The sequence below is a fragment of the Erinaceus europaeus genome, chromosome 9 (assembly GCF_950295315.1).
Source record: "Erinaceus europaeus chromosome 9, mEriEur2.1, whole genome shotgun sequence".
In the NCBI taxonomy this organism is placed as follows: domain Eukaryota; kingdom Metazoa; phylum Chordata; class Mammalia; order Eulipotyphla; family Erinaceidae; genus Erinaceus; species Erinaceus europaeus.
In genome coordinates, this window is record NC_080170.1 from 29,735,308 (window position 1) to 29,755,494 (window position 20,187).

The following is a 20,187-nucleotide window of genomic DNA, read 5'->3' on the forward strand; positions in this document are numbered from 1 at the left end:
ATGTATGCCATGTAAAGATCTTCTCCCATTCTGTGAGGCGTCTCTTGGTTTGGGTAGTGGTTTCTTTTGCTGTGAAGAAGCTTTTTAATTTGATGTAGTCCCATAGGTTTATACTTGCCTTAGTCTTCTTTGTAATTGGATTCGTCTCATTGAAAGTGTCTTTAAAATTTATGTGGAAAAGAGTTATGCCAATATTTTCCTCTAAGTATCTGATAGTTTCTGGTCTAACATCCAAGTCCTTGATCCACTTAGAATTTACTTTTGTATTTGGTGAAATACAGTGATTCAGTTTCATTCTTCTGCATGTTCCAACCCATTGTTTCCAACACCATTTGTTGAAGAGACTCTGTTTTCCCCATTTAATAGTCTGGGCACCTTTGTCAAAGATTAGATGTCCATAGGTGTGGGGGCCTACTTCTGGGCTCTCAATTCTATTCCACTGGTCAGTGGGTCTATTCATGTTCCAGTACCAAGCAATTTTGATGACAATGGCCCTATAATACAGTTTGAAATCTGGGAGTGTGATGCCTCCAGTTCTGTTCTTTTTTATCAAGATTGTTTTGGCAATTCTAGGTCTTTTCTGGTTCCAGATAAACATTTGTAGCATTTTTTCTATTCTCCTAGAAAATGTGCTTGGGATCTTGATGGAGATAGCATTAAATTTGTAGATGGCTCTGGGTAATATATTCATTTTCATGATGTTAATTCTTCCAACCCATGAACATGGAATATCTTTCCACTTCTTTGTGTCTTTTTCAATTTCTTTGAGTAGTGACTCATAATTTTCAGTATACAAGTCTTTCACTTCTTTGGTTAGATTTACTCCTAGATATTTTATTGTTTTTGTTGCTACAGTAAAAGGAATTGATTTCTGGATCTCAATTTTTTCTAACTTAGTGTTTGCATAGAGGAATGTCACTGACTTTTGAATGTTAATTTTGTAGCCTGACACCTTACTGTATTGCCTGATGATTTCCAAAAGCTTCTTGCTGGATTCCTTAGGTTTTTCCATGTATACTATCATGTCATCTGCAAATAAGGAGAGTTTGACTTCTTCTCTTCCAATCTGTATGCCTTTAATTCCTTGCTCCTGCCTGATTGCTATGGCAAGAACTTCCAACACTATGTTGAATAGTAATGGTGATAGTGGGCATCCCTGTCTAGTACCTGATCTGAGTGGAAATGCTTCCAGTCTAGTACCTGATCTGAGTGGAAATGCTTCCAGTTTTTCACCATTGAGTATGATGATGGCAGTAGGTTTGCTATATATAGACTCCACTATCTTCAGGAATTTTCCATCTATTCCCATTTTTTGTAGTGTTTTGATCATAAAGGGATGTTGTATTTTGTCAGAGGCTTTCTCTGCATCTATTGATATGACCATGTGGTTATTGGTCTTGCTTTTGTTGATGTGGTGGATCACACTGATTGATTTATGTATATTAAACCAACCTTGCATGCCTGGGATAAACCCCACTTGGTCATGATGAACAATCTTTTTGATATACTGCTGTATCCAGTTGGCTAGAATTTTGTTCAATATTTTCGCATCTATGTTCATCAGAGATATTGGTCTGTAGTTTTCTTTTTTGTTTGTGTCCCTGTCTGATTTTGGTATCAGGGTGATGTTGGCTTCATAGAAGCTGGCAGGGAGTATTCCAGTGTCTTCAATCTTCTGGAAGACTTTTAAAAGTAGAGGTATTAGTTCTTTTTTGAAGGTTTTGTAGAATTCATTTGTAAAACCATCTGGTCCAGGACTTTTATTTTTGGGGAGATTTTTGATAACTGATTCAATTTCATTAGCTGTGATGGGCCTGTTCATGTTATCCACTTACTCTTTACTTAGTTTTGGAAGTTGGTAGATATCTAGGAAATCATCCATTTCTTCCAGGTTCTCTAGCTTGGTGGCATATAGTTGTTCATAGAAGCCTCACATGATATGTTGAATTTCTGCAGTGTCTGTTGTGATTTCTCCTCTTTCATTTACTATCCGATTTATTTGGGTCTTCTCCCTTTTTTTGTTTTGTGAGTCTGGCTAAAGGTTTGTCGATTTTGATCACTCTTTCGAAGAACCAAAATTTACTTTCGTTGATCTTTTGTATGGTTTTCTTATTCTCAATGTTATTTATTTCTGCCCTAACTTTAGTGATTTCTGTCCTTCTGGTTGATTTTGGGTTCCTTTGTTCTTCTTCTTCTAGGTCTTTAAGGTGTGCAATCAGGCTGTTTATTTGTGCTTTTTCTTGTTTCCTAATGTGTGCTTGTATAGCTATGAACTTCCCTCTTAGGACTGCTTTAGCTGTGTCCTAAATTTTTTGATAGCTTGTGTCTTCATTTTCATTGAAGTCTCGAAACATTTTGATTTCTTCCTTTATTTCCTCTTTGACCCAGAAGTTGTTAAGAAGTGTACTGTTGAGCTTCCACATTTTGGGACTATTACTAATCTTTTGTTGATTGTTAAGTGTTAGTTTAATTCCACTGTGGTCTGAGAAGATGCTTGGGATGATTTCAATGCTCTTGACTCTGCTTATGCTGTCTTTGTGGCCTAACATATGGTCTATCCTTGAGAATGATCCATGTGGATTTGAGTAAAATATGTATTCCAGTTTCTTGGGATGAATGACTCTGAAAATGTCCAATAGTTCTAGTTTATCTATCTCTTCATTTAGCTCCCTTATGTATTTATTGATTTTCTGCCTGAATGATCTGTCAAGTTGAGAGAGTGGGGTGTTGGAGTCCCCTACTATGATTGTGTTGCTGTTAATATATTGATGTAGCTCTTTCAGTAGACGATTAATGTATTTAGATGGCTTCTCATTGGGTGCATAGATGTTAATAATTGTTAAGTCCTCTTGATTGACTGATCCTCTGAGCATTAGTGTCCATTCCTATCTTTTTAAATCTTATCTATTTTAAAGTCTATCATGTCAGATATGAGAATAGCTGTTCCTGCCCTTTTTTGTGGGTCATTGGCTTGTATGATAGTTTTCCATCCTTTCACTTTGAGTCTGTGTTTCTCTTGTTGAGTTAGGTGGGTTTCCTGTAGACAGCATATTGTTGGGTTGTGTTTTCTGATCCATCTTCCTACTCTGTGTTTTTTAATAGGTGAATTCTGGCCATTGACATTTATTGATATCAAAGACTGAAGATATTTTAATGCCATTCTTGTAGAGTTTTATAGTGTTTTGATATATGTCCTATTTGTGGTGGTCTGATTGTTTATAGGAGACCTTTCAGAACTTCTTTCAGGGCAGGCTTGGTGATAGTTGCTTCCTTCAACTGTTGCTTGTCTGAGAAGGTTTTGATGCCTCCATCTAGTCTGAATGACAGTCTAGCAGGATATAGTATTCTTGGTTGAAAGCCTTTCTCATTGAGCACTTGATAGATATCTTGCCATTCTCTTCTGGCCTGTTGTGTTTGTATGGAGAAGTCTGCTGCTAATCTTATGGGTTTTCCTTTGTAGGTGACTCTTTGTTTTTCTCTTGCAGCCTTCAGGATCCTTTCTTTATCCTTATTCCTTTCCATTCTAAGTATGATATGTCTTGGTGTCTTTAGGTCTGGGTTAATTCTGCTTGGGACCCTCTGGGCTTCTTGAATCTTTATGTCTTTGATGTTGTCTAGACTAGAGAAATTTTCAGCTATTATGACCTGGAAAATGCTTTCTTCCTCTCCTTCTCTTTCTTCCTCTGGTAAGCCAATAATGCGTATATTGTTTCTTTGAAGTCATCCCATAGGACTCTGTTGTTGTTTTCAGCATCTATTAATCTCTTTTTGAGATCTCTTACTTCTTTTTTAGTTGTCTCTAATTCATCCTCAATCTTGCTAATTCTGTCTTCAGCCTCATTGATTCTATTCTCTCTGCCCTCTACTATTTTCTGGAGTTCATCTATTTTGTTGCCCTGTTCTGATACTGTTTTAGCTTGTTCAACTAGTTGCGTTCTTAGCTCAGCGATTTCAGCTTTCAGCTCTCTAATAACCATGAGATAATTAGTATTTTCTTCCATATTCTCATTTGTTGTTCCTGTATTTCTGATTACAATTTTTTCAAATTCTTTACTCACTCCTGTTATTATTTCCTTAACTAATGTTTGGATGTTGAAATTGTTATTTTGTGCTTCACCCTCTGGAGGACTTTTAGCTGGACTCTTGTCCTGGTTTGATTCTCCAATATTTCTTCTTGTTGTTTTAACCATTTTATATATTATGTTATGAGTTCCCTTTATCAGTACTTTTCAAATTACTGATCACTGTTGACTGGATTGACTTGTGTCCAAGTAATTTAATTAGAGGGTTCACTGAGTTGGAGCTCAGTGGTTTAAAAGCCTCTTTTTTTTTTCTTCCCTGTAGGCTATGGGAGCCTGAGGGCTTTTAAACTATCAATAGGCTTCAGCTTAATCACTGACTCCTGACCAAGAGATAAAGCAGGGTGTGGTAGAGATAATCCAGTGGTTATGTAAAGAGACTTTCACAGCCCCTCAGCTATAGGTCTTCTCCTGAGTTTCCTGGTTAGATCTCTGTCCCCTGGTGTCCCTCCCTGTTGCTGCTCCAGATTCTGAGGGCGGTAGCAATGGAGACTCAGAGTTACACTTGGTGAGTCTCTGGGGAGTCCTCTCCTCCCTTCAGCTGTCCCCTTGTTGGTGGAGCAGACTGGAGGTGGTGTCTCAACTGATAAACTGCTGGACTGTTAACAGTCACTTAATCTCTCCTTACGCTCCTCTCTCCTCTCTGTCACCAGCCATATGTGTTTGTACTCACCGGTGATTTAGTGTGTTCCTGTGGTCATTCAAGTCCTGTCTTGTTTCGGTCCTGGGTGGTCTCCTTTGGTATTCCTAGTTGATCCAGGAGAGGAGAGGAGAGGAGAGGAGAGAAAGCGATCTGCTGCTGCTCGTCTGTACTACCATTCTTGACAGACTCCTTATTTTTCCAGATAAAGTGTGAGACAGTACTTTAATTATGAAACTTTTCCTTTGCATGATAATCTCATATGGTGGCTAGGGGCTCTAATTCAAGTCTTTGCATATTATAAATTGTGTACCCTACCAAGTGAACCATCACTTAACTCTCCCAGGATTTTTCTTTTTCCCAGAGCACTACTCAGCTTAAGTGATGCTGACACAGGGATTGAACCTGGGACTTTGGAGTCTCAGGCTTCTTCTCCTTTTTTAATCATCAAGAGCTATGGCATCAATAAAGTATTCATTAATAAAAATCAGTTAATAATTATAACATAACCTGAATACATTTATTGGACTGTCAGAAAAGTCATGATGCATTTTTTTGCATAGAAAAATACAGCATGACAATCCCATATCTCAAAGAAATGCATCCAAAGTAGTTTGAAATCTTTGTTTTATAATGAATAAATTAAATTAAGATTTCAAACTACTTTGGAAAATGGAGCATGTAATAGTTCTTTATGTACAAGTAAAATCTTTTCCCCAAAAAAACCTTGGTTACCTGAATTGTTCTAAGATTTGTAAAACCTGAAATTTCAGTGATTAAGTCAGAGAATTCTACCTTTTGGGGGGTGATGTTTAGAGCTCATAATGTGAGTTACTTTGTTGTCTTTCACAGACTCATCTCACTTGATTAAACTATTGTGCCTGCTTAAAAAAAAAAAGATGAATTTTTATTTAACATACACCTAATTTTTAGATGAAACTGTATCTATGTCTTTTTTTTAGAGTTTTTTTTTTTCAGAAAAAAAATTTAGTTTTTTTTTCATAGAGAGACAAAGAGGAAAGGAGAGATAACACAGTACTAGAGTTTCACCAATGTAATGTATGTTCCATACAGTGCCACGTAAAATCTTAAATCAAATGTTTTGCTCGTGTCTACATATCCATTAATAAACACCTTCTATTTTTTTTTAATTATCTTTATTTATTTATTTATTTTGATAGAGACATCCAGAAATCGAGAGGGAAGGGGGTGATAGAGAGGGAGAGAGACAGAGAGACACCTGCAGTCCTGCTTCACCACATGTGAAAACCACTACTCAGCTGCAGTTGGGGACCGGGGGCTTGAACTCGGATACTTGTGCACTATAACATGTGTGCTCAACCAGGTGTGTCACCAGCCAGCCCCCACCTTCCATTTTGTAATACAACAACATGATTACTTATACAGAGAAAATACTTACAGAGATAGTGAAAGGAGTGAGTTTTTTCTTGTTAATAGCTCTTTCATCAATTGTATCTGGTTCAGATAAGTTGATCATTTTGCTGAAGACAAAATGAGAATAATTAAGTTTAATATTCCTAAAAATGTTTTCAGTTTCTTTCTTTCTTTCTTCCTCCCTTTTTTTTTTTTTTCCCACCAGAGTACTGCTCAGCTCTGGCTTATGGTGGTGCAAGGGATTGAACCTGGGACTTCGGAGCCTCAGGCATGAGAATCTCTTTGCATACCATTATGCTATCTACCCCACCCTTCAGTTTATTTCTGCAAGTAGAAAAGATAGCTAAATTTCAAAAAATGATTATCAATCAATTTACTTTTAAGTGTCAGATGCTTTATTATTATGTTTTCAAAACATTTTTATTTATTTTATTATTGGATAGAGACAGAGAAATTGAGAGGAGAGGGGGAGATAGAGAGGGAGAGAGACAGTGAAATACCTGCGGCATGGCTTCACCACTCATTAAGCTTTCCCGCCTGCAGGTGAGGACCAGGGGCTTGAACCTGGATCCTTGTGCACTGTAGTGTGAGTGCCTAACCAAGTGTGCTACCTCCTGGCCCTTCAGTCCACTTCTTTAAGATATAATACTGTAATTCATGTTAGGGACTTAATTTTAAAAATCTAAGAAATACTTCTTAACCTAAAGCAAATCCATCACTCCCTTATACCAGAGCTCATTGGTGTTCTGATTTCTCTTTTAAAAACTATTGAATGATGTTTTTATTATTTTATTTATGTGAGACAAAGATAAGAGAGAGAGACAGTGAGAGAAACAGAGAGAGAAACCAGAGTTCTACCAGCTGAGCTACTTATAAAAGTTAATTCTAGGAGCCAAGTACAGCACTGGTAAAGCACACAAGTTGCCATGTGGAAGAACCGGTGTTCAAGTCCCCTGCCCCCAATTTCAGGGAGGAAGCTTCACAAGCAGTAGAGCAGTGCTTCTGATGTCTGTCTGTCTCTCTTTCTCTCCTACTCTCTTACTTCTCTCTAAAAAAAAAAAAAAAAAGAATAAAGGAAAAAAGTAATTGAGAATGAGATAGTTGTCATGAAGTCACCAAGCCCCACTGACTATCCTGGTAGCAAATAATAATAATAGTAGAAATTATAATTTTTTTAAAGATTTGGAATAAGTTTCTTTTTAAATGCTTACCATTGGAGACAGTAAGATCTCAGTGCTTGACTCACCAAAGAAGAATGCCATCTGCAAGGGACCTAAAGAGACTGCCATCATTGGGATTCATGGGCAGGAGATGCTTACAGTCAGGGTCATTCTCCAGGGCTTTGTTTATCCAGTTAACAAAAGCCACTTTTTCTTCCTCTAGAAACAGAGAATTACAATAGGTGAATCATATTTCACACAATGTATTGTACATGAAAAACGTATTTTTAAAGTTTTCTCCAGATTAAAAAAAATAATAATAAGTATTAAAACACCACTAAAACACTAAAAGGATTAAAAGGATTGTTATTCATCTGATACATTAGGGAAGAGTCAGATCTAGATCTTAAATGAGAATAGAGTTGGGGGGGAACCAGCAGATAGCATGATGATTATGGCAAAATACTTTCATGCCTGAAGCTCTAGAGTCCCAGGTTCAAAATCCTTTCACTACCATAAATCACACTGAACAGTACCCTGATCTCTATCTCTGTCTCTGTGTCTTTCTCTTATAACATTAATATTTTAAATGAGCATAGTATTTAGTTTGATTCTAAATTCCTTTCAGATATCTCCTGTTTCTGAGGGCTAATGATTGAGCCACACATCAGGGCTCAGAGTCATCAGGAGAGAAAAGTGGTTCCTCCGGAATGGCAGAGGACCTATTAGAGGCATACACAAGCCACCTAGGGTATATAAATGTTTTTCTTTGATCTACAGGGCAATTACATGGGTACAGCTAAAGGATGTATACACTTATAAAAATTCACTGAGCTGAACACAGCATTATAATAGATTTTGCTAAATACATACATTATCTCAGTAAAGGGGCAAAAAAAAAAAAGAAGGAAGTTAATTCACTAGAATAAATAAGCAGATGATATGGGGAATTGCTTCACAAGTAGTGAAACTGCTGTGGTATCCCTTCTCTCTATCTCTCACCTTGTATCTTAAAAAAAAATACTGGGAGTGGCATGAAACCCTCATGAAAACTGTATTGGTTAAAAAACAAACAAAAAATGCCTCTCCAGAGCCAGGGCATTCTAGAGAAAGATAGAAACAGGCTGGGATAGGTGGCCAGGTGGTGATGCACCTGGTTTAGCGCACATGTTACAGTATACAAGGACACAGGTTCAAGCCCCCAGTTTTCCACCTGCAGGGGGAAAGTTTTCTGAGTGGTGAAGCAGGGCTGCAGGTGTCTTCCTGTCTCTCTCCCTCTCTGTTTCCTCCCCTCTCAATTTCTAGCTGTCTCTATCCAATAAATAAATAAAGATAATAATTAAAAAAAAACAGGCTGGGGATATGGATTGACCCACCAATGCCCATGTCTAGCGAAGAAGCAATTACAGAAGCCAGACCTCCCACCTCTGCACCCCATAATGATCCTAGGTCCATACTTCCAGAGGGATAAAGAATAGGAAAGCTTCAGGGCCGGGCAGTGGCCCACTTGGTTGAGCATACACATTATAATGCGCAAGAACCCAGGTTTAATCTCTGGTCCCCACCTGCAGGCAGAAAGCTTCACAAGTGGTGAAGCAGTGCTGCATGTGTCTCTTTGCCTATCTCTCTCTCTCTCTCTCCCTCTCTCTCTCTCTTTATCTCCCCCTTCCTCTCAATTTCTGGCTGTTTATATCCAATAAATAAATAAAGATAATACAAAATTAAATTTAAAAAAAGAATTGGAAAGTTTCCAATGGAGGGGATGGGATGTGGAACTCTGCTGGTAGGAATTCTATAGAATTGTATCCCTCTTCCCCGCTGAACATGGGCGTTGACTGGTTGGTCCATACTCCCAGTCTGCCTCTCTCTTTCCATGTTCAGCGGGGAAGCAATTACAGAAGCCAGACCTTCTACCTTCTGCAACCCTCAATGACCCTGGGTCCATGCTCCCAGAGGGATAGAGAATGGGAAAGCTATCAGGGGAGGGGGTGGGATATGGAGATTGGGTGGTGGGAATTGTGTGGAGTTGTACCCCTCCTACCCTATGGTTTTGTTAATTAATCCTTTCTTAAATAAAAAAAAATAAATAAAAGAATTGTATCCCTCTTATCCTATGGTCTTGTCAATCACTATTAAATAAATTTTAAAAAATGGAGAAGAATGCACATATAGAAAGGGAGTTAAAGAATAAACTTTTTAAAAATATATCATTGCCACCAGGGTTATCACTGGGGATCATTGCCTGCACAAGGAATCCACTGCTCTCAACAATCATTATTCCATTTTTTCCTCTTTTTATTTTTTTAGCTAGGACTGACAGAAATTGAGAGGGACGGAGAGGGAGAGAGACATAGAGATACCTTGCAGACCTGCTTCACCACTAGTGAAGCATTCCCAATGCAGGTGGGGAGCAGGGGCTGGAATCTAGGGCCTTGCACATGGTAATGTGTGTGCTTAACCGGGTGTGCCACCATCTGGCCCCCAGGGAATAAACATCTTTCAGTGAAGGAAGGTAGCAGTTACAGACCACTGTATTTTTCCATCACATTTCCATACTGGGAAAAGTCTAGAAAAAAAAATACAATAGGTGATGGAAGTGCAAATATATGGTCAGAAGCAAGTTCAGTTACAAGGTAAAAGAATCATGAAGGGGGCAAATGGTGGAGCACTGGGTTAAGTACTATTTGTAAGAACCCAGTTCGAGGGCGCACGTGGCGGAAAGCACAAGGACTGGTGTAAGGATCCCGGTTCGAGCCCCTGACTCCCCACCTGCAGCGGAGTCGCTTCATAATCATTGAAGCAGGTCTGCAGGTGTCTATCTTTCTCTCCCCCCCTTCATTTCTCTCTGTCCTATCCAACTACAACAATAAAACAACAAGGGCAATAAAAATGAAATGAAAAAAAAAAGAACCCAAGTTCGAGTCCCCACCCCCAGCTGTAGCAGGGATGCTTCACCAGTGGTGAAGCAGCTCTGCAGGTGTCTCTGTCCCTCTCCCTGTCTATATCCCCCTCCCCTCTCATTTCTCTGTCTTATGAAATTAAAAACAAAACACACAGAAAAAAGGGGGGATGGCCACTAGATCCTCTCTTCCTCTTCAAGCCACCCATGACAACATAACTACCTCCATATGTCCCTCTCCTTTTCCTTCTCTTTCTCTGAGTGCTTGATGGAGCTGGAGTTCAGAGCCCTCTCATTTTCATCCTATCACTTCTCCACCTCTGGGAGTATGGATCAAGTTCGTTTTGGAGGTGCAGAAGTTAGGATTTCTTACTTCTGTAATTTCTTCTCTGCCGAACATGGGCGTTGGCAGGTCAACCCATACTCCCAGCCAGCTTCTATCTTTCCTAAAAGGACCAGAGCTCTGGAGATGCAAGGAATACATCTCATCTTAAGAGTTAAAGTGACTCTGAGTTTCCCACTGGGCAACAATCCAATGATTCTATCAGATCAAGGAAATCAGGAGCCCTGCTCTCTAGCCACTTAATTGCTTGATAATAGATAAATCAGGAATCTCAGCTCCTGGAAAATGGTAATGAAGAATCCTTGAAGTAAACCTCTCTACTAATTCTATATCAGGTGTAAAAGTAAATTCATTTCATCAATCAGGATAAAAAATTCACTCAAAGTTCATGATTAAACATATTCTACACTAAAATATAGACAGTTTCTATTTCATTGTTTCCTATGCTTGACACATAGTAAGAACTTAATGATTTTAATCATTCTAGGATTTTTCATTCTGACATCTCAGTGGTGTTTCTCAAGTATAATGACAGCTAATAATTTTTCTAACTTTCCCTCCACAGTATCTAAAACAATGGTGTGAATCACAGTGAATGACATTTTAGATATGAGGGAATCTGAAACTTGACGAAAGGATCAGTGACTAACAGCTGAAATTTGGAGGGAGTAGTTACCTGCATAAGAATGCTGTGTGCCCTCACTGGAAATGGATGATGTCCCTCCAATCGCGGTAATCCCTTCCTTCTTGTTAATTATTTTTCGGAATGTTTTGCTGATATCTTTGCTTTTTAACTCTTGCATTAGCTGAAGCAGACATAAGTAAAATTGAATCTTGATCAGATAATCATAACAAAAATCTTGCAACATGAATGACAATTATACTTATGTAGCTGGAATGACCTTAAAATAAATGGTGCTCAAGTTTTTGTACTAAACACAAGTGTATACAGGTAATTTTCAGAGCATTTTTACCAAAAAAAATCAAATAGACAAATGTTTGCTGCCCAATCGCTAGAAGAAATTATGTAATTAAGCTTAACTCAAACAGTAAATTACCTTTCCAAACTTGCTATGATCTTTTGTGCTAAAATTGATTTTTAAATACCTTAATGAATTTTTTGTTTGTATACATTTCAAATGTACATAGTTTAACTAAATCATCTCCGGTAAGAATTAGAAGACTTGTAGAAAATGTCCTTTCCAGGACCAGGCACACCCAGTAAAGCACATGTAGAACTAAGTGCAAGAACCCGCTCAAGGATCCAGGTTCAAGTGCCTGGCTCCTCACTTGTAGTGGGGACACATGTGGCAAAGCAGGTCTGCAGGTCTCTCTCTCTCTCTCTCTGACTCTCACTTTCTCTCTCTGTCATTTTTTCTACTTATTACTGGAGAGAGACAGAAACTGAAAGGGGAGGAGAGGATAGAGAGAGAAAGAGACAGAGAGACACCTGCAGCTCTACTTCACACCACTTGTGAAGCTTTCCCCCTGCAGGTGGGAACCAGGAGCTTGAACCCAGGTCTGTTTAACCAGGTATACTACTGTCTGGCTCCTTTCTATCTCCCTCTCTGTTTCCCCCACCTCTCTAAATTTCTCTCTGTCCTGTCAAATAAAATGGCTACCAAGAACAGAAGATTCATAGTGCAGGCACTGAGCCCCAGTGATAACCCTGGAGGCAAAAAGAAAGAAAGGGAGAAAGAAAGAAAGAAAGAAAGAAAGAAAGAAAGAAAGAAAGAAAGAAAGAAAGAAAGAAAGAAGAGAAAAGAAAAAGAAGAAAGTGTTCTTTCCCAGTCTCTCCCACTGGACTCTCTAGAGCAGGTTAGATTGCATTTCATCAATCCTTCAATCAGTATCCATAGTTATTTACTTTTTTTTAACTAGCCAAAGTTTTTTGTTTGTTTTTCTTTTTTAAAATATTTATTCCCTTTTGTTGCCCTTGTTTGTTGTAGTTATTGTTGTTGATGTCGTCATTGTTGGTTAGGACAGAGAGAAATCGAGAGAGGAGGGGAAGACAGAGAAGGGGAGAGAAAGATAGATACCTGCAGACCTGCTTCACTACCTGTGAACAGACCTCCCTGCAGGTGGGGAGCTGGGGGCTTGAACCCAGATCCTTATGCCGGTGTTTTGTGCCACGTGCTCTTGGCCCCCTGTGCTACCGCCCCACTCCCTGTTTGTTTTTTTAGCCAACCTTCACCATCTAATCACCAGGGTTTTCTTTAATTGATAGAGAGTATTGACTATCCCTAAAGTCACAGAGCCTCTACACAACCTGCCTCTTTGGCTACTAGCATACTATTCATTTTCCTCATCCCATCCCTTTATTTAACATCTCACTTCAAATCTCAGCTCAGTTTTCAGCTTCCTGGAGTCCCTGGGTTCTCTAACCTCCCCACCAAGTTCTATTTCTTGTACCACAAACTTCCATGGTCCTATACTGCTCTGCCATAGCAATTATTACCACTGTTATCCTCCACCTATTTGCATTAATGTCTCCCTGACATAAATGACAGGAAAAGAGAGGTCATGTCTTTTCAAGTTCATCATATGTTTAGCAGATTTCCTAGCAAGGAAACGAACTTAAATATTTGCTTAATATATATATATATATATAAAAGCAATATCAGGAAACTGTAATTCACAAATACCTATTCATATCAATGGTATATGGCATAGATGGAAAGAAGTAATAGCCCTATGTTGCCTATTACTGGCAGCAAATCTGTCATTTCTCTTAGCCTGAAACATGATATTCAATATTCTGCTCTATAGTCTATTTTCTTTTTGTTGGCTGAGTCATATGTTGGTTTTTATCTTATTCTGTTTCCTGAGCCTTGACATCATTTAATAATGAATCAAATGCTATCGTGGCTAGCACTGGGATTTGCCTGGTGGCATTGGCTGAAACTACAGATAAAACTTATCACAAGGAAATTACCAGTTCTGCTTCTATATTTAATTGTTTCACATACAAAAAAAGTCCATTTCTCTAAGACAAGTATTATATTATTAAAATATTCTACTCATATAGACAGTCAATGAACACTGAACTCAATAGTAGGTCTACTAGGATATGGACTGTTCTTATCTAAATTTAACTTCTGAAGTTGGAGAATGAGTTTTTTCTTCGTGCTATAAATTATTTGTGGAAATTATTGTTGATTCTTATTACCTCTGCAATGTTTTCTCTAGTCTTTGCAACCTGATTTAACCAAAAAAGCAAAAATATTATTGAAGTCTGATTAAAAGAAAATAATCAGTAGTCAGGACCAGGAGGTAGCCTACGCACCTAGTTGAGCACTCACAGTACAGTGCACAAGGACCTGGGTTTAAGCACCTGGTCCCCACCTGCAGGGGGAAAGCTTCACAAGTGGTGAAGCAGTGATGTAGGTAGGTGTGTCTCTATTTCCCTCTCTCTACCTCCCCCCCTTAATTTCTTCTCTCTGTCTCTATCCAACAATAAAAATAAATTAATAAAACTTAATTAAAAAAAGAAATTAATCAGTAGTTAGGAAAGAATTTAGGCTACTTACTGAAACAAATTCTTCAAAACTGATTTTGCCATCTTTGTTGTTGTCAGCAACCACTAGAATTTTCTCAACAATCTCGCGCACCTTGTAACCAGGCAGGGGAAGGCTGGCTTCCTTAAACAGGTCCTGAAGTTCATAGTCACTTACATATCCACTGTTGTCAATATCTGTAAAGATAAATGATGAGCTGCCAGTTCATACTGTGTTGAACATGAATATATGAACATTTAGAGGTCAGTTGGGAGATTGGTGAGCACAGAGAAACTTTCAGTTTAGGGCTACCAGACATATGTTAATATCATGTGGATGTTGCCTTCCCAGATAAAAAGATCAGGCAGAGCACATGAGTATCTTCCAGAGAACTAAGATTGGGGTAATCTCAGAATCCTAGAAGAAATATAGCAGCATCTGTCACAATGGAACATCCTTGAACTTGAACTTGTCAGAATTTACAAGTTGCATCTGCTGGTCCCACATTCTGTATAAAATAGGTGCAGCATGTAAAATACATAGAAGCCATTGATTTCTCCTCGTCTACATTTCACTTGGTGGCAGTTCTGTTTCATTTGTCAATAATTCATGGTCCCTTCATTATGTATTTATGATATCATTATGTAGGCTGATTCATGTTTGGTGCCACCTTGAGATTATGTTCAAGAAATAATTTCACACCTATATTTGGGCTCTTGAAAATAAGTTTCAATTTGTTTTCACAGCATCACTCAGACACCCTTCCCTAGGTTTTCCCTAGAGATTGGATATCATTTCTTGACATGGAACAAAGGTGACACAAAACATTTCTGTTCGGAGTTATCGAAAGAGTTCGGGGCTGTTTGATTAGCTGCCTGGACTCATCTATTGATTGTCCCTTGGTTCATCTGGTAATAATAGCTGATTTGCTCCCTGTCCTTTTCCCTTTCAGAAAAAAGAGCTGCCATCACTATAAATGAACTACTGAAAAACTTATTTTTTAACTTTTGTATTCAAGTTTTAGAATACTCTTCAGAACAATGAAAATATCTAAACTACAATATGCCATCATAAAGCTATTATTATAATTTCAATTTTGAGATAATTAATCTAATCTTAAAGGCAAGAAAATAAAGAATTAGGTTAAATATTAACATCTATTTTGGGGAAATGTGGAAACATCCTCATGACAACAACAATCATAGAAATTGATATCTCCTCAATACAGTGAATCTGAAGTTGAAAAATAAGCAAGATTTTCCTACAGTTTATCAACAAGACAAATAACTAGCTAAAAGAATTTGCAAAGAACTTGGACATTTCCCTAAACAAGATATATATCTCGAATAGACAAATGCTCAAAATCATTAATCAACAGAAATAGTAAGTCAAAATTATGAGTTTCTAAGCTTCAAACTCAGGAGTATGGCTGCTGTTAAATAGTAAGTACTGGCAAGGTTGTGCAAATCTCTGTTTTGGTGGTAAGAAAGTAAAGTGATGCAGACACTGTAGAAAACAGTATGGTAGTTCCTTAGAAAATTAACATTTAGTACCACAAAATCCAGCAATACTTAGTATTAATACTTCTTAGTATTAATACATACCCAAAACAACAGACTAAACAGCTGTTTGTATACTCATTTCTACTGGGACATTATTCACAATAGTCCAACAGTAGAAATAATTCAGACTTGTATCAACAAATAAATAATAAGCAAAATCTGACATGAATATATAACAGACTATTCATTATTCATTCTTGAAGAGTTAGGAAATTCTATGTGCTACAACATGGATGAACCTAGAGGATACTATGGTAACTGAAATACTCTAGTCACAAAAGGACAGGTATTGTCAGTGATCCCACTTATGTGCTGTATCCAGAGTAGCCAAATTCACAGTGACAGAATTGTGGTGGGAAGGGGAAGATGGAAGGGGCTGGGTAGTTATTGTTTCATGGATGGGTAATTATTGTTTCAGCTTAGGAAGATTAAAAAATTCTGAAGATAAATTATAGTGATGGTTGCACAATGTGAATATACTTAATGTTATTGAACTGTACATTTAAAATGCTTTAAAAGGAGGGGGAAATAAATAAATAAAATGCTTAAAAAGGTACATTTTGCTATGTGTGTTTTACCACAATATAAAAAAGTGCAAATATTTTAAGCTCTAACTACTTCTCAGAGATCAGAGATCCCAAAACATCTAGTCATGTTAGATAACATGCTTCTGAGAAAAGCTATTTGGTGCAAAAACCTAAAGGTTTCTGAGTTTACAAGGACCAATTTATCTTATAGAGTAAGCAAGTACCTATTCTGCTACTGTTAGCATTTCCCCCACACAGAGAAAATTATCTTGCTGTCAGAATTGTTCCATCATTGAATTATTTATTCAAAGCATCATTAAATAAATATTACAGATTATATGTCCATGAGTCATAAAGATTAAAGCTGACATGCTAAACAAATAAAATAGGTTACTAATTCATTCATTTTAACTGAGATCTATGAAACATTTTGATCAAGCTATCAAACAGTAATTTAAAATTACCAAATGAAGTGATATATTTTATTACTTCTTTTGTTTTCATGCTAGAAATGAGCAGTATACTCCAAACGTTGTCCAACTTGTGTCTTAGAACAAGTCTGGGCACCACAAAGAACAGACAAAATTTATTATTAATATTAACTTTTAGAAAATACACCCAGGTGGCCAGGCAGTGGTGCACCTGGTTAAGTACTCAAATTATAGGGACCTGTGTTCACGCCCCTGGTCCCCACCTGCACGGAAAGCTTTATAAGTGATGAAGCAGGACTATAGGTGTCTCTCTATCTCTCTCCCTCTTTGTCACCCCCCCCTCAATTTCTCTGTCTCTATCCCATAATAAATAAATAGAAATATTAAAAAAATAAAGAAATTACACTCAGGCAGGGGAGATAGCATAATGGTTATGCAAAGAGAGCTCATGCCTGAGGCTTTGAAGTCCCAAGTTCAATCTCCCACACCACCATAAGCCAGAGCTGAGCAGTGCTCTGGTAAAAAAAAAAAAAAAAAAAAGAGAGAGAGAGAGAGATGAGAAAAGAAAAAGAAAAGAAATTATACCAAATTACAGAAGTCAGAACTCCTTCCTTCTACAACCCCAAAAAGTTTCTACTATACCTCCAAAAATTTCTACTGGAAACTTTTATCACCAAGAATCTTGTTTTTATACTGTCACTGAAAAGGAAGCAAATCTGGAAAACACCAGAGGAAGTCAGGTACTGTTTCATTAATCTGAAAAAAGAGGATAAAGGAAGGGCAATTGGAAGTAGTAATAGGTGTAGGTATCACTAAGAAAAGAAGTGAAGGCAAGAATATACAAAAAATGGGTAAAGAGGGAGTTGGGCAGTATCGAAGCAGGTTAAGTACACGTGGTGCAAAGAACAAGGACCAGCGTAAGGATCCCGGTTCGAGCCCCCAGCTCCCCACCTGCAAGGGAGTTGCTTCACAGGCGGTGAAGCAGGTCTGCAGGTGTCTTTCTCTCCCCCTCTCTGTCTTCCCTCCTCTCTCCATTTCTCTCTGTTCTATCCAACAACAACGACATCAATAACAACAGCAACAATAAAAACAAGGGCAACAAAATGGAAAATAAATAAATATAATAAATTTTTTTTAAAAGTTTTAAAACTATTTTTAAAAAAATGGGTAAAGAATATATATAGATATAAAGTCAACCCTTATCTGTGACCTTGGGAGAATAATTGAAGTTTCCACTGGAGGTGGTGAGGACACAAAACTCTGAGGGTGGGAACATTGTGGAATTATATCTCTATTATCTTATGATTTTGTAAATCACTATTAAATCAGTAATAAAAAATAAATTTAAAAAATCACACTCCATTCATGCAGTGCTCTAATAACCAATATACCATCTCTCAAAAGAAACAAAAGACCAAGATTAAGACATTGACTTAAAGCCAAATTAGGCTACCAAGTAAATTGAATCCTAAAAATTTAGGTTACTCTAGGGATGGCAGTGCAGAGAGTAGAAGGATGAAGAAATTGGTACCCGTCACTTTATTTCATAATAATGATTTTCAAGTCATAAGCTTCATAAGAACTTCACTTTCTAAAAAAAAAAAAAAAGAACTTCACTTTCTAATTTTACTACCTGGGAGAAGAGTTTTTCTTTATTTTTTAGTCAAAATCATTTTTTTCTTTGGCTTAGTAACTAAAATCATTCTGCATTATATTTCATCTAAATTCATTTTAGTTATTATTCACAAGGTATGTGGGAAATCTAGGCAGAAGACCAGCTATGATCACAATACCCTTCCTGGTCCACCATCTGACTCTGTTTTTCATGGAAGGCTCCGCTTCACTGCAGAACAAGCCTTCTAAGGAAGGGCTGGGTGTAACCTCCACATGTTGATTTACTGCACTCACCTTTCATGGGGTTCACCTTTCACTTGCCTGTGTTTGTAGACTAGAGGAAAAGATGACATTCACAGTACCATTGTTTGCTACGAATAGGCTGCCCAAGGGCAAAATGCAAGAGTCACAACCCAGCACATTAAGCAATACTTTTGGGAAAAATTTTTCTTAATTGTCAAAGATTATAAAGGCACATAGTAAAAACAACAAATGGCTTTAAAATATGAAAGATGAAAATGAACCTTTAAAAACCACTAAGATTTTTTTTCTTATTATGCATGGGAGGGAGTGAAACAGGATGCCCTGAAAAGCAGTATCAAGATTTAAAAATATTCTTCATGAAGCTAGAAAGTGGTACTGTTAGTGTTCAGTACATGAAGGCCAGAGTTCAGTTTATAGACCAGGAAGTGTTTCTATATTTTTTCTCTGTAATGAGGATATCATGTTAAGCATATTCAGTTACACTGTCATTCATTAACCTGAATTATTCTCCACAAAGAAATGATCAAAGAATTCAAAGTCCAGTTCCCCTAGAAATTCAAGCCAGTCTTCATTTCTCTTTCAGGAAGAAAGAATACAGTGAAATCTAGATAGTGAGGTTGAGGGGGAGGAAAGAGGGTAATAAATCTGGAATTAAATGGGTACTGATGGAAGTAATAAAAAGGCACTGTTCATTCCTGGAAGTCTGATCTCATGCACACTAGTAACATCATATTTCTTTCTTCTTAAACCTACCTATTTTATTAAATGCTTCTTGAAGTTCTTCCAACTCCTCCCGAGAAATGGTGGTGGTACTGTTTTCCATTTTGGGACAAAGGCAGAATACCTTTGGGTCTTTATTTCTAGAGAAAAAAAAAAGAAAAACAATGTTATAAAAAGAGCATTAGACCTTTGAAAAATACTTGTCTAAACAATAAAGAGCACACAGGTAGTAAAATATCTAGAAAAAAACACCTGAGAGGTGTGGCTGACAGGACCAAATAGGAATAGATCTCTCTGTAACACACCTTCACAGCACAGTTCCACCAGACAAGGACTGAAATTCAAAAGGGGATGAAAACACCTGATTTTACCTCCCCTGCTTTTCTAGGGCACAGAAAGGTCTCAAAAGTTTGCAAGTTTTTCATTTACTTTTGCCCCACTATGCAACAAAATAAGCATTTCATGTTGAGGAAAGTGTAGCATGTATCGTGCCAAGGATGCAGTCAGAACATCTCAAATTTTAAAACATGAAAAATGTCCACAAATAGGATAAAGTTAGTCTGATCACTTGGATAGAGTTTGTAGTTTTAGCTTTACAGTACAAAGCTATGCTACCTCCTTTCTCTCTCCTTTCCATGTTTGTGAGGCCTGTCCTCCCTAAGCAGGCAAGATAAACTATCATAAAAAGAAAAAGAAAAAAAAACTATGTAAAACTACATTTTAAGAAAAGCAGATGGCATTAGTATAGAAAATGATTAGTTACAAAAGAAAACAAATAAAATTAGTTACAAATGCTCAAAATTAAAAATTTAAATATATGTACATATATTCCAGTGTTCACTATTAAATTATACCCTATTTAAAAAAAAATCTGCAGAGTTCTCAAGTAAATGGAGTAGGAAAAAGAAGGAAATGAATTCATCTTACTAGCCAAATGCTATTTCTACATGCCCTTATTAAATATTCACAGTATATTGAATTTATACTTTTAGAATGTTTTACCATATTCAAAACTATTTACAGGCACACTCACTTTGTGTTGAAGGAGATTTAATA

The 20,187-nt window shown here is 37.3% G+C and overlaps 1 protein-coding gene across 2 annotated transcripts in view; it reads right to left on the bottom strand.

Annotated features, from left to right (window-relative positions):
• PLS1 (plastin 1) overlaps positions 1–20,187 on the bottom strand; it is a 111,909-nt gene that overhangs the window by 41,200 nt on the left and 50,522 nt on the right. For both annotated transcript variants that reach the window (XM_060197559.1, XM_007524068.2), the window contains exons 2-6: positions 19,165–19,271; positions 14,047–14,210; positions 11,193–11,322; positions 7,361–7,493; positions 6,140–6,221 (exon numbers count right to left, since the gene is read on the bottom strand). In XM_060197559.1, the coding sequence (XP_060053542.1) occupies positions 6,140–6,221; positions 7,361–7,493; positions 11,193–11,322; positions 14,047–14,210; positions 19,165–19,234 (579 nt within the window). In that variant the 5' untranslated portion in view covers positions 19,235–19,271. The remainder of the gene's footprint in view (positions 1–6,139; positions 6,222–7,360; positions 7,494–11,192; positions 11,323–14,046; positions 14,211–19,164; positions 19,272–20,187) is intronic.